Genomic DNA, 12,507 nt, shown 5'->3' with positions numbered 1-12,507 from the left:
CTGGGAAGCGGGCACATACTTGCAGGAAGCACTTTCGCTGGTCACACACTAGCTGCACGTTGATCCAATGAAAGCCCTTTCTGTTTATTATGCAGCTGGTTGTTCCGTGGGAACCTTGATGACCACATGCGTGCAGTCAGTGACTCCTTGCACCCATGGGCAACCCTCAATGGCCTCAAATCTAACATCCCTCTCGGCCTGACTCTCAGGGTCTGTCCTGAAGTGCACATAGCTGCCAGCCCTCCTGTACAAAGCATCAGTAACCTCTTTGATACAGTGGTGTACTGCGGATTGAGACATCCACACAAATCACCAGTGGATCCCTGGAATGTTCCAGAGGCCTCGAAGTTTAGGACCACCATGACTTTGAGGGCCACAGGTATAGGGTCACCACCAAAGTCCATTGGTTGCAGGTCAGTATTCAGCAGGGCGCAGAGGTGTGTAACCACCTCTCTGGTCATCCACAGTCGTCTCTGATACTCTAACATCTGCAAGTATATCAGAGTCCTATAGACTCGCTGGCGTATCTGGGCTACTCTGTGCCTTGGTGGCTGCTGTTGCTCATGTCTGCAAACTTTCTCGGAGGCCTCGTGGTCACACCTCTGGCAGAAATGCCTCGTCACAGCAAGAGGATCCAGGATGACAAGGTACATCATAACCATCTCTATGCTCCTGGTAAATTCGAGTTTCTTCACAAGGTCAATGACACCTATCTGGGCACAGAGTTGTGTTCATTTCGGCTTCAGCAGTGTCCCAGCATGAGCCATATGGTATAGCATGACGTTGCCCGCACAAACTTTAAGTGCGAGTCAGCCTGACTGCTGTTATATCATTCGAGTTGCCTGCCATAGACCACCAGCAACGTATACAGTTTCCCAGTTGTGCGCCCCGGCCCCCCCACAAAACCAGTTTATCCACTTCCAGTATTGTGCCCCCTCCACCCCAACATCGGTGCCCGAATGCAGAGTGGTCCCTTCCCCACCACACTCAACACCCCCCCCCCCACCCCAACCCCCATGAATGAATGCAGAGTGGACCTTCAGGAATCTGGACATTTCTCTTTGTCTTCCTTTGAATACCTTTGGTGATAAAGAACCTCTTGATATTTTCCTTGATCGCTTCTCACCAGTGAACTGGAGACTCAGAGGGGTTTCATGGTTCTCCAACCTTTGTAATCCCTTTTGAGTTCCTCAACATTCTCTGGGGTTAGCAGTGTAGCATTGAGCTTCCATGTGCCCCTGTCAACCCGCTGGTCGTCCTGCAAGTGACAGTTGGCCAGTAAGAGGCAATGGTCAGAGAAGAACACTGGCTTGACATCGGTGGATCTGACAGTGACAGCACAGGACACAAACAGGAAGTCAATCCTGGAACGGGCAGACCCATCCGGTCTTGACCAAGCGTGTATCTAAGCTGTGCTCCGTCTGCAGGTTTGCTGAAGACATCGTGCAGCTTGGCATCTTTTACTGTTTCCATTAGGAATCTGGACAAAGTGTGCAGTTTGCTGTCGTCGCCGCCAGATTGTCCATCTGTATCAATGATGCAGTTGAAGTCACCACCTAGAATGATCTGCCTGGAAGTCGCCAGCAGCAGTGGGGGCTGCTGGAAGACGGTCAGCCGCTCGCTGCTTTGAACCGGGGCGTACACGTTGATCAACCGGAGCAGAGCATTGTTGTACATTACATCTGCTACGAGGAGGCGACCACCCATCACCTCCATAACTGAGGAGATGGTGAAGTTACCTCCCCGCAGCAGAATACCCAGGCCGGAGGAACAGGAATCATTACCCCCTAACCAGATTGATGGCCTGTGAGCCATCGCAACCATTGCCTGTAGGTGCTGACGTGCGGTATTCCACACTCCTGGAGAAACAGCAGGTCGGCTTTGACCTTGGCGAGGTAGTCCAAGATCAAAACACACCGCGTAGTGGATTTAATGCTATGCATGTTAATCGAAGCAATCTTTAAACCCATTCTAAAGTTAGGTGTTGCTTCCCACACCAGGTGTCCTTGCTAGTCCCAGTCCTTGGGTATGTTCCTGTATACCCATAGTGTGTGCTAGCTGCTTCACATTCGTTGGGCTCAGAAACCCCTCCTGGTTACTCATGGGGGGTTTGTTCCACTGGAGTGACATGGGGGGGGTGGGGGAGTTCTTGTAGGCAGCAGGGCTTGGGCTGTCCTCTGCTGGTGGTGTCTTTCCCCTCTGTTCCTCCTCGAAGACATCGCTGCTCCCGGCTTCCTGGAGCTGGAGTTCGTCCTTACCAACCTTACCGCAGATGCATCTGTCCATGACAGTATTGGTAGGAGTTACCACAGCACAGTCCTTGTGAAGATGAAGTCCCATCTTCACATTGAGTGTACCCACCATCGTGTTGTGCGGCACTACCACTGAGCTAAATGGGACAGATTTCAAACAGATCGAGCAACTCAAAACTGGGCATCCATGAGGTGCTGTGGGCCAACAGCAGCAGCAGAATTGTATTCAACCACAATCTGTAACCTCATGGCCCCACACATCCCCCACTAATATTACCATCAAGCCGGGGGACCAACCCTGGTTCAAAGAAGAGTGCAGGAGGGCATGCCAGGAGCAGCACCAGACATACCATAAAATGAGCTGTCAGCCTGGTGAAACTACAACAGAAGACTACTTGCATGCCAAATAGTGGAAGCAGCGTGCAATAGACAGGACTAAGCGATCCCACAACCAACAGATCAGTGGATGAACCATCTTGGCCTCCTCCTGAAGTCCCCAGCATCACAGATGCCAGTCCTCAGGCAATCCGATTCACTCCACGTGATATCAAGGAACGGCTGAAGGCACTGGACACGGCAAAGGCTCCGGACCCCGACAACATTCCGGCAATAGCACTGAAGACCTGTGCTCCAGAACTAGCTGTGCCCTAGCCAAGCTGTTCCAGTACAGCTACAACACTGGTTTCTACCCAGCAATGTGGAAAATTGTCCACAAAAAGCAGGACAAATCCAACCTGGCCAATTACTGCCCTATCAGTCTACTCGCGATCATCAGCAAAGTAATGGAAGGGATCGTCAGCATTGCTATCAAGTGGCACTTTCACAGCAATAACCTGCTCACTGACATTCATTTTGGGTTCTGTAAGGGCCACTCAGCTCCTGACCTCATTACAGCCTTGGTCCAAACATGGACCGAGGAGCTGAGCTCAAGAGGTGAAGTAAAAGTGATTACCCTTGACATCAAGGCAATATTTTTGACCGAGTGTGGCATCAAGGAGCCCTACAGAAACTGGAGTCAATGGGAATCAGGGGGAAAACTCTCCGCTGGTTGGAGTCATACTGAGCACAAAGGAAGATGGCTGTGGTTGTTGGAGGTCAATCATCTCAGCTCCAGGACATCACTGCAGGAGTTCCTCAGTGTAGTGTCCTAGGCCCAACCATCTTCAGCTGCTTCATCAATGACCTTCCCTCCATCATAAGGTCAGAGGTGGGGATGTTCACTGATGATTGCACAATGTTCAACACCATTCGAGAATCCTCAGATACTGAAGCAGCCAGTGTCCAGATACAACAAGACCTGGACAAGATCCAGGCTTGGGCTGATAAGTAGCAAGTAACATTTGCACCACACAAGTGCCAGGCAGTGACCAGCTTAAACAAGAGAGAATCCAACCATCTCCCCTTGACGTTCAATGGCATTACCATCGCTGAATCCCCCACTAACATCATCCTGGGGGTTATCAGTGACTAGAAACTGAACTTTACCAGACACATAAATGCTGTGGTTGCACGAGAAGATCAGAGACTGGCAATTCTGTGGCAAGCAACTCACTTCCTGTCTCCCCAATGCCTGTCCATCATCTACAAGGCACAAGTCAAGAACGTGATAGAACACTCTCCACTTGCTTGGATGGGTGCAGCTCCAACAACACTCAAGAAGCTCGACACCATCCAGGATAAAGCAGCCCACTTGATTGGCACTCCATCCACATTCACTCCCTCCACCACCGATACACAGTGGCAGCAGTATGTACCATACACAAGATGCACTGCAGCAACTCACCAGGGCTCCTTCAACAGCACCTTCCAAACCCATGACCTCTAACACTTACAAGGACATGGGCAGCAAATGCATGAGAACACCACCACCTGCAAGTTCCCCTCCAAGCCACACACCATCCTGACTTGGAGCTTTATCGTCATTCCTTCACGATCACTTGGTCAAAATCCTGGAACTCCCTTCCTAACAGCTCTGTTGGTGTACCTACACCCCAAGGACTGCAGCGATTCAAGAAGACAGCTCACCACCACCTTCTCAAGGGCAATTAGGGATGGCAATAAATGCTGGCCTAACCAGCGACGCCCACATCCCCTGAATGAATAAAAAAAAAATTTCAAAGGACCGCGGGGCAAGGACCCGGAGCAGACATGATTTGAAGGTCACAGTCCCAGAGGTCGCATCTAGAACCCAACAGCTCTGGAACAGTCCGCGATTTTCAATGTCAGGGCAGGGAAAAAGAACAAAGAAGCCATTCGCCTCCAATAAAGGCCCCATGAAGCTCCATTAAGGGCTGGGGAGGTCAGCACCGCAATTTTGGAAAGGGTTTCCAGCAAACCCAAACAGTCTGGTGCACTTCAGTGCACATTTCTCGGGTTTGCTCTACGGCAAAGAGAAAGTGCTTTTTTAAAATGTTTTAAATTATTGGGAACCCTGGTATCCTGCGCGGGGATTTGCACAGTACCTTTGTTTTGGCAGTTATGCCTCCATTCCATTCACTTGGTGCTGTCTGCTCTTCTCGGCAAGGCAGTAACAGGCCACATCATGGTTGCCACTTGCCTCTGACTCCTGTCTCTTGGAGGCACACAGTGCCTCTAACTGAGCGCTGAGCTCGCCTCCCGCCCAATCAGGCCTTGAGCGTTTAAACATAGTGTTACATGAATGACGCAGTGAAGATGCGGGGTCAAGACCCATAAATTATCCAGGCGTTGGGTTCCCAACCCCAAATTGAAAATCAAGTCCCTGGTCTTTATAGATGCAACCAGAAGAGTCAGTTCCTGTTGAAGTTGCTTTGTCTGTTAATTACCAATAACCCATTTCGATTTTGCCATGGCTTTTGTTCGGTTAAAATTGAATTTTTTAATAAATGTTTTTACATATGTATAGGCCTTAAGGCTTTCTCTAGGTTAAATGCCTTCATGAGGCCTAAACAACTGGAATCATTCTGTTAAATGGAAATAATGATAGTGAAATTCGGCTCCCTTGTACAGGAAAAGGAAAATACCAGGATCTGAGTCAAGGCATCTGATGGGAATGCACTGGGAACTGCAGGAGGCATGATATGCTCCAAGATGCAAGCCTCATTTGATTATTAATTTAGGGCATGTTGTGGGTGTGTCCTTGCTATCACAAGAATTCTGATGTATTTTGTTATTTTGCTCTTTTGTGCTGGATCTACCCTTCTTCCCTACTTAAACTGCACTTACTCATTTGTATGAGCACAGAGAGATTACAGCCGCTGCAGAAAAGGTTTACGGGAATGGTTCCAGGGATGAGGAACTTCAGTTACGTGAATAGATTGGAGAAGCTGGAGAGGATATTTGATAGAAATGTTGAAAATCCTGAGGGGTCTAGACAGAGCAGATAGACAAAAATGTTCCCATTGGTGGAAAAGTCAAAAACCAGAGGACAGATTTAAGGTGATTGGTAAAAGAATCAAAAGCGATAAGGGGAAACACTTTTTTTTTTAAATGCAGCGAATGGTTAGGATCTGGAATGCACTGCCTGAAAAAGATGGTTGAGGCTTTCAAAAGTGAGAAGCACCTCAACAGGGCGGCACAGTGGTTAGCACCACAGCCTCACAGCTCCAGCGACCTGGGTTCAGTTCTATGTACTGCCTGTGCGGAGTTTGCAAGTTCTCCCTGTGACCACGTGGGTTTCCGCCGGGTGCTCCGGTTCCCTCCCACAGCCAAAGACTTGCAGGTTGATAGGTAAATTGGCCATTGTAAATTGCCCCTTGTGTAGGTAGGTGGTAGGAGAATGGTGGGAATTGAGGGAAGGTGGGGATATGATAGGGAATATGGGCTTCATGTAGGATTAGTATAAATGGGTGGTTGATGGTCGGCACAGACTCGGTGGGACGAAGGGCCTGTTTCAGTGCTGTATCTCTCTATGAGTGACATGCTAGCCAGTAGAGAGAGTAATTCAGAGTTACAGAGGGAGAGTGGGACTAGGCGAGTTGCTCTTGCAGAGAGCTGGCATGGGCACAATGGCTGAATGGTCTCCTTCTGTGTTGTAACCATTCTATAAACATGTAGAATTATGTAAATGAACTACAAATTTCAGTAACATACGTAAATAATAAAAATAAACTTGCCCCATGATCATCTATAACTAATGAGACATAATCCAGTTCAATAGGTTAATAATTATGTGATTGTTTAATAAACCCAAAGTTGGTTTTAGGACCCTTGCTCTTCCCGATATATATAGTTTGGTTAGAGTTGAGGAGCAAAAGGGTATGATGAGGTTACTATAGGTATTCTATAGGCCGCCAAATAATGGGAGAGAGATAGAGGAGCAAATCTGCAGGGAAACACAGATGTGCAATACCTGTAGAGTGGTGATATTGGGGGACTTTAATTACACAAATTCAATTGGGTAAAAGGGTAAAAGGAATGGGAAGAATTCCTTAAATGTGTTCAATAGAACTTCTTTGATAAATATGTTCTCAGCCCAACCAGAAAAGAGACATTGCTGGATCTTGTGCTGGTAAAAGAGGTGGGCAAAGTGGACCAAATGTTTGTGGGGATGCACTTGGGCAAGAGTGATCATATCATGAGGTTTAGATTAGTAATGCAGAAAAGCAAGGAACAAAATAAGGTAGCATGTTTAGATTGGAAAAGGGCTCATTTCAACGTGATGAGAAGAGATCTAGCCAGGGTAGAATGGAACCAAGATTGGCAGGAAGAGCTGAATCAGAACAATGGGTTATCTTTAAGGAAGAGATGCCTCAGGTACAGGCTAGGAACATTCCAACAAGGGTGAAAGGTAGGAGAATCAAGAACAAGGCTCATTCATTGACGAGGGAGATAGAGATGATGAAGAAAAAAAAAGAGGGCGTATGATGCACGTCACATGAACTCGTCAAGTGAGAGCCAGGCAATATACAATAAGTTGAGAGGAGAGGTGAAGAGGAAAATAAGACTGGCAAAGAGAGAATATGAAAATAGAACAGTAGTCAACATAAAAGGGAACCCAACGGATCTTCTACCGGCATATAAACAGTAAGCAAGTAGTAAGAGGAGAAGCGAGGCCTATTAGGAACAGAGAGGGTAATATATGCTTAGAGATGCAGGACAAGTCTAATATACTTAATGAGTACTTTGTATCAGTGTTCACTAAGGAAATGGAGGCTAACAAAATATCAGTAGAAGGAGAGAGAGTAGAGGCAATGGATAGGATAAAAATTGAGTTGGGGGGGCGGGAAGAGGTACTAAAAAGGTTGACCCTCCTCGGAGTAGATAGGTCACCTGGTCCAGATGGCTTGCATCCCAGGTTTCTAAAGGAAATGGAGATGAGGATAGTGGAAGGGCTTGCCATAATCTTATCATATTCCTGTATACAGGGGTGGGGGGGGGGGGGGGTGGCATGGGGAAGGTGCCAAAGGATAGGAGAGTGGCAAATGTGACACTCTTGTTCAAGAAGGGGTGTAAGGACAGTCCTAGCAACTACAGGCCAGTTAGTTTAACATCAGTGGTGGGTAAGATTTTAGAAATGATAATCAGAGAAAATATCAATTGACACTTCGAGAGGTTCAAGTTAATTAAGGATAGCCAGCATGGAAGATCATGCTTGACAAATCGAATTGAATTTTTTGATGAAGTAGCAGAAAAGGTTTAAGGGAATGCAGTGGATGTTGTTAATATGCTTTTAAGAAAGCATTTGATAAGGTACTACATAAAATGCTGATTAAGAAAATTGAGGCTCATGAAATAGGAGGGTCAGTGACCCATTGGATAAAAAATTGGCTTAAAGAAAGAAAACAGAGTGTTGTAGTAAATGATTGCTTTTCAGTCTGGAGGATGATAAACAGTGGTGTTCCCCAAGGGTCAGTGCTGGGACCACTGCTTTTTCTGCTATGTATAAATGACTTGGATTGTGGAATACAGAGTAGAATCTCAAAATTTGCTGACGACACCAAACTTGGAGGTGTGGCAAACAGTAAGGATGATATGAAAAGCCTGCAACAGGCTAGCAGAATGGGTAGAGAGGTAGCAGATGGAATTTAACACTGGCAAGTGTGAGGTGATGCATTTTGGCAGAAGGAATAAGGAGAGGCAATATATGGCACAGTTCTAGAGAGTGTGGAGGAAAAGGGACCTGGGGGTGCATGTGCATTGATCTTTGAAGGTGGGAGGACATATTGAGAGTGTATATTGGATATTTGGCTTTATAAATACAGGCATGGAGTACAAAAGCAGGGAAGTTATGCTGCATCTTTATAAAACTCTGGATAGGCACAACTGAAGTACTGTGTCCAGTTCTGCTCACCATATTTTAGGAAGGATATCAGGGTCCTGAAGAGGGTACAGTGGAGATTTACTAGAATGGTTCCAGGAATGGAGGATGGTAGTTACGAGGTTAGGTTGGAAAAGCTGGGTTTGTTCTCCTTAAAACAAAAGGAGATTGAGGGGAGATTTAATAGAAGTGTACAAAACTTTTGGCAGGTTCAGGTAAGTTAGACAAGGAAAAACTGTTCCCATTAACAAATAGTACAAGGACGAGGGGACACAGATAAAGTTTTGGGCAAAAGATGCAGGGGGAATATAAGGAAGTACTTTTTTTTTCAATGCAGCCAGTGGTAATGATCTGGAACTTGCTGCCCACAAAGGTGGTGGAAGCAGAGACAATCATTGGCTTCAAGGGGAAGCTGGTTGGCCACCTGAGAGAAAGAGATTTTCAGGGCTATCGGGAAATCGTGTGGGAGTGGGACTGACTGCATAGTTCTGTGGAGAGCTGGCATGGACGGATGGCTGAATGGCTTCCTTCTGTTCTTCATCCCTGGAACCATTCTCGTGAATCCTTTCTGCACTCTCGCTAATGCCTTCACATCTTTCCTAAAGTGTGGCGTTCAGAACTGGACACAATATTCCAGTTGAGGCCGAACCAGTGTTCTATAAAGTTTAACATAACTTCCTTGCTTTTGCACTCTTTGCCCCTATTAATGAAACCTAAATGACTTCTATAACCTACACCTTGGTGTGGACACAATTTCAAAATTTGAGGATGATACAAAACTTGGAAACATTATGAAATGGGAGAATAGTGTAGAACCTCAAAAGGACATAGACAGGTTCGTGGAATGGTCGGACAAGTGGCAGATGAAATTTAATGCAGAGAGGCGTGAAGTGATTCATTTTAGTAGATAAAACATGTAGAGACAAAATAAAGGGCGATTTCTAAAGGGGTTGCAGGAGCAGAGGGGCCTGGGTGCATATGTGCATAAAACACTGAAGGGGCAGGACAGGTTGACAGTGCAGTTAATGAACATACTGCATCCTAGGCTTCATTAATAGGGGCAAAGAGTACAAAAGCAAGGAAGTTATGTTAAACTTGTATGGAAGACTGGTTCGGCCTCAAATGGAATATTATGTCCAGTTCTGAGCGCCACACTTTAGGAAATATGTGAAAGCATTCGAGAGAGTGCAGAAAGGATTGACGAGAATGGTTCCAGGGATGAGGAACTTCAGTTACATGGAAAGATTGGAGAAGCTGGGACTGTTTTCTTTGGAGAGAAGGTTGAGAGGAGCTTTGATAGAGGTGTTCAAAATCATGAAGGGTCGAGAACAAGTGGGAACAGATTTAAGGTTAGTGGCAAAAGAAGCAATGGCGACATGAGGAAAAACCTTTTCATGAAGCGAGTGGTTAAGATCTTGAATGCACCAACAGAGTGTGGTGGAGGCAGGTTCAATCGCGGCATTCAAGAGGGAATTGGATTGTTATCTGAAAAAGGAAAAACATGAAGGGCTACGGGGAGAAGGCAGGCGAGTGGCACTAGGTAAATAGCTCTTTTGGAGAGCAAATGCAGACACGATGGGCTGAATGGCCTCCTTCTGTACTGTAACAATTCTGTGTCTCCCCCGCAGCGGGTTTGGAGGCTAGGGGAGCATGCAATCGGGTGGAATGGTGGGGGTTGGCGGGGGGGGGGGGCGGGTGGGAGGGGTAGATACTTGCCACGTTCCCACTTCAGCCGAAATTAAGTCCAGGGTGGGAAGACCTGTGACCGGCCTTCCTGTCCCACTGCCAACTGAAGCCCTTAAGTGGGCAATCATGCCCAATTAAGGGCCTCATCTCACCTCCACAATTAGCTGTGGCAGGCTGTCACCACATGGGGTGGGGGGGGGGTGGAGAGAGGGAAAAGAGTCCCTTGTTAAATCGCACAGTGCCCAAACGAGGGACCCGGCATCTGGGGGGGGTGGGGAGGGGCTACTGAGAGCCACCTCTCTGCCCTTTTTGCCGACCCCCTCCCCCACCCACCCGCAAACTCCACCCCACAAAATCCTTCCCAGTGGTCTGGGTCTAGCGTCCCTCCCCGAGCCTCGGGTGGGTGCTCCATCGGCAGCAGTCATCACTTCCGCGTTGGCACTGCTCAGTTAAAGAGCTTTTTTTTCCCAAAAATACATAATAAAACAATTCAAAACAGTTCAAATTTGACATTTCGGAAAGTGCAATAGAGATCAGATTCCTTCGATACAGAACATGAAGTGCCTCACAACTCTAGCCATTCCATTTTATTAAAGAGCTGCTTGCCTCTGATTGGCAGGCAGCTCTGAGGGTGGGAATTACGTCGCTGAGGTCCTCGATCCCACGGAAGGCCAATCACTGTCCACTGAAGTGCCTAATTGGCACTTGATTCATCGGGCCTCCCACAGAAGGGGCGACGCAGGGTACTTGGCGATGCTTTTGCTGGCAATGAAGACCCCCACTGCCAGGATAAAATCCCAGCTTGTGATTCTGAACAAGCCGAAATCTACATAAATAATCAAGGTCTGAGGAAAGCATGGAACATATGCCAACTATCGTCTATATGATAAAGAGGGACTTAAAGATGTTATAAAAATTACATTTTGAGCCAAACTATAATACATGCACATTAAACACATTCTTAAAAAGTGCAATTGTGAAAGATTTTCTCTTCGTAATATAACAAATTCTGATGCCATAAGTAGTATTTTTAAAAATGGGAGGAAAGAAAGTGCGGGTCTTGGTAAGGAGAAAAAAAAAGGACCAGAAATCATCATAAAACACAAGAAATAGTGACTTCGGGTCCTGCTATATTTAAAATTTTGGGGAAAAACTTACACCCATTCAGAACTGGTGTAAATGCGGGAAACCTGTTTTCTCTGGTCTTTTGCATGGAGTTTGGCGTTATGGTAATGAGCTAAATGGGGTTTTAGCAGACATAACTTGGAGTAGCATAAATGATCAAGGAAACTTACACCTTGCAATGTGATGTAAACCCAGGAGAAATTAATTATGTTAAGTTCCTCTGAAAAGCAGTGCAACTCTCCTCTTACGCTGTAGTTAAGCCAAAACATTAGAAGAAATTTCAGGACAAGTGTTTATTTTATAGAGTAGAAATACCTTTGCATTTGATGTAGCTTCAAGGAAACAAAGCCGATTACCAAATCCTTCAGCAGAAAGACAGAGCTTAATCTGTGCTTTGACAATGGTCGTAGTGCACTGAAGAACTACTTCATCATCCTATAAGGCAGAAAAGAAAGTAGCAAATCAGAAATATTCCTTTAACCACAGATACTTTTCATATAAAGTTAAGATAGCTAAAGTTATGATATTGAATAAAAATAAGCTTCCCATCTTTTTGCAAGTAAAGCTAGTTAAACCTTCACAAAGCAGTGTACACAGTGCAACTGTGGCCTTATCGACTGATGATTGCTGAATCCAGACAAAAGATATTGGCATTTTCTAAAATAGTAGTTATGGTCATTTTTTTAAAGTCTGCATTAAGATGAGATCTCAAGTCTTCCTTGGTTACAGTTTTCCAACACTTTGATTAATCTGTTGCTGAAAGGCTTATGGACAACTTAAGGTAGTCTGATACCAGCCAGAGAAAATCAATAGAAAACTCACCTAATATTGCTTTAGTAAGTAAACTGAGTTTCCTGATCAGCACCTTGGAAAATAGGACAGTTTTAATTCTGTTTTGCTTAGAAAACATGGTTAATAACAAGACCCATTGTTAAATTGCTATTTCTATCAGTAATTATTCTGGCTATCTCTATACCTACCTGCTTAATGGAGACGAAATTATTTATATAATTAGAAATATTTTTAAACTTAGGACGGGATTGGCGCGTGCAAGGCCCTGGGAGAACGGCAAATTTGCATGTCAAGGCCCGAAGAGTTTTTAGCTCCTGGTCTTCATTTTCATATACAGGCAACTTCCATCTGAACCTGAAGTGGGAACTCTAGTGGCAGGAGGCTGTCTTGGGAAACTGCTGGAACCACTCCTGC

General features: G+C 45.8%; 1 protein-coding gene across 1 annotated transcript in view; it reads right to left on the bottom strand.

The window, feature by feature from the left end:
* LOC137353168 (ryanodine receptor 1-like) overlaps positions 1-12,507 on the bottom strand; it is a 535,610-nt gene that overhangs the window by 482,652 nt on the left and 40,451 nt on the right. The window contains exon 2 of the mRNA XM_068019216.1: positions 11,617-11,736. Coding sequence (XP_067875317.1) covers positions 11,617-11,736 — 120 coding nt within the window. The remainder of the gene's footprint in view (positions 1-11,616; positions 11,737-12,507) is intronic.

This window comes from Heterodontus francisci, chromosome 40 (genome assembly GCF_036365525.1).
Source record: "Heterodontus francisci isolate sHetFra1 chromosome 40, sHetFra1.hap1, whole genome shotgun sequence".
Classification (NCBI taxonomy): domain Eukaryota; kingdom Metazoa; phylum Chordata; class Chondrichthyes; order Heterodontiformes; family Heterodontidae; genus Heterodontus; species Heterodontus francisci.
This window is presented reverse-complemented; position numbering and strand designations above follow the sequence as displayed.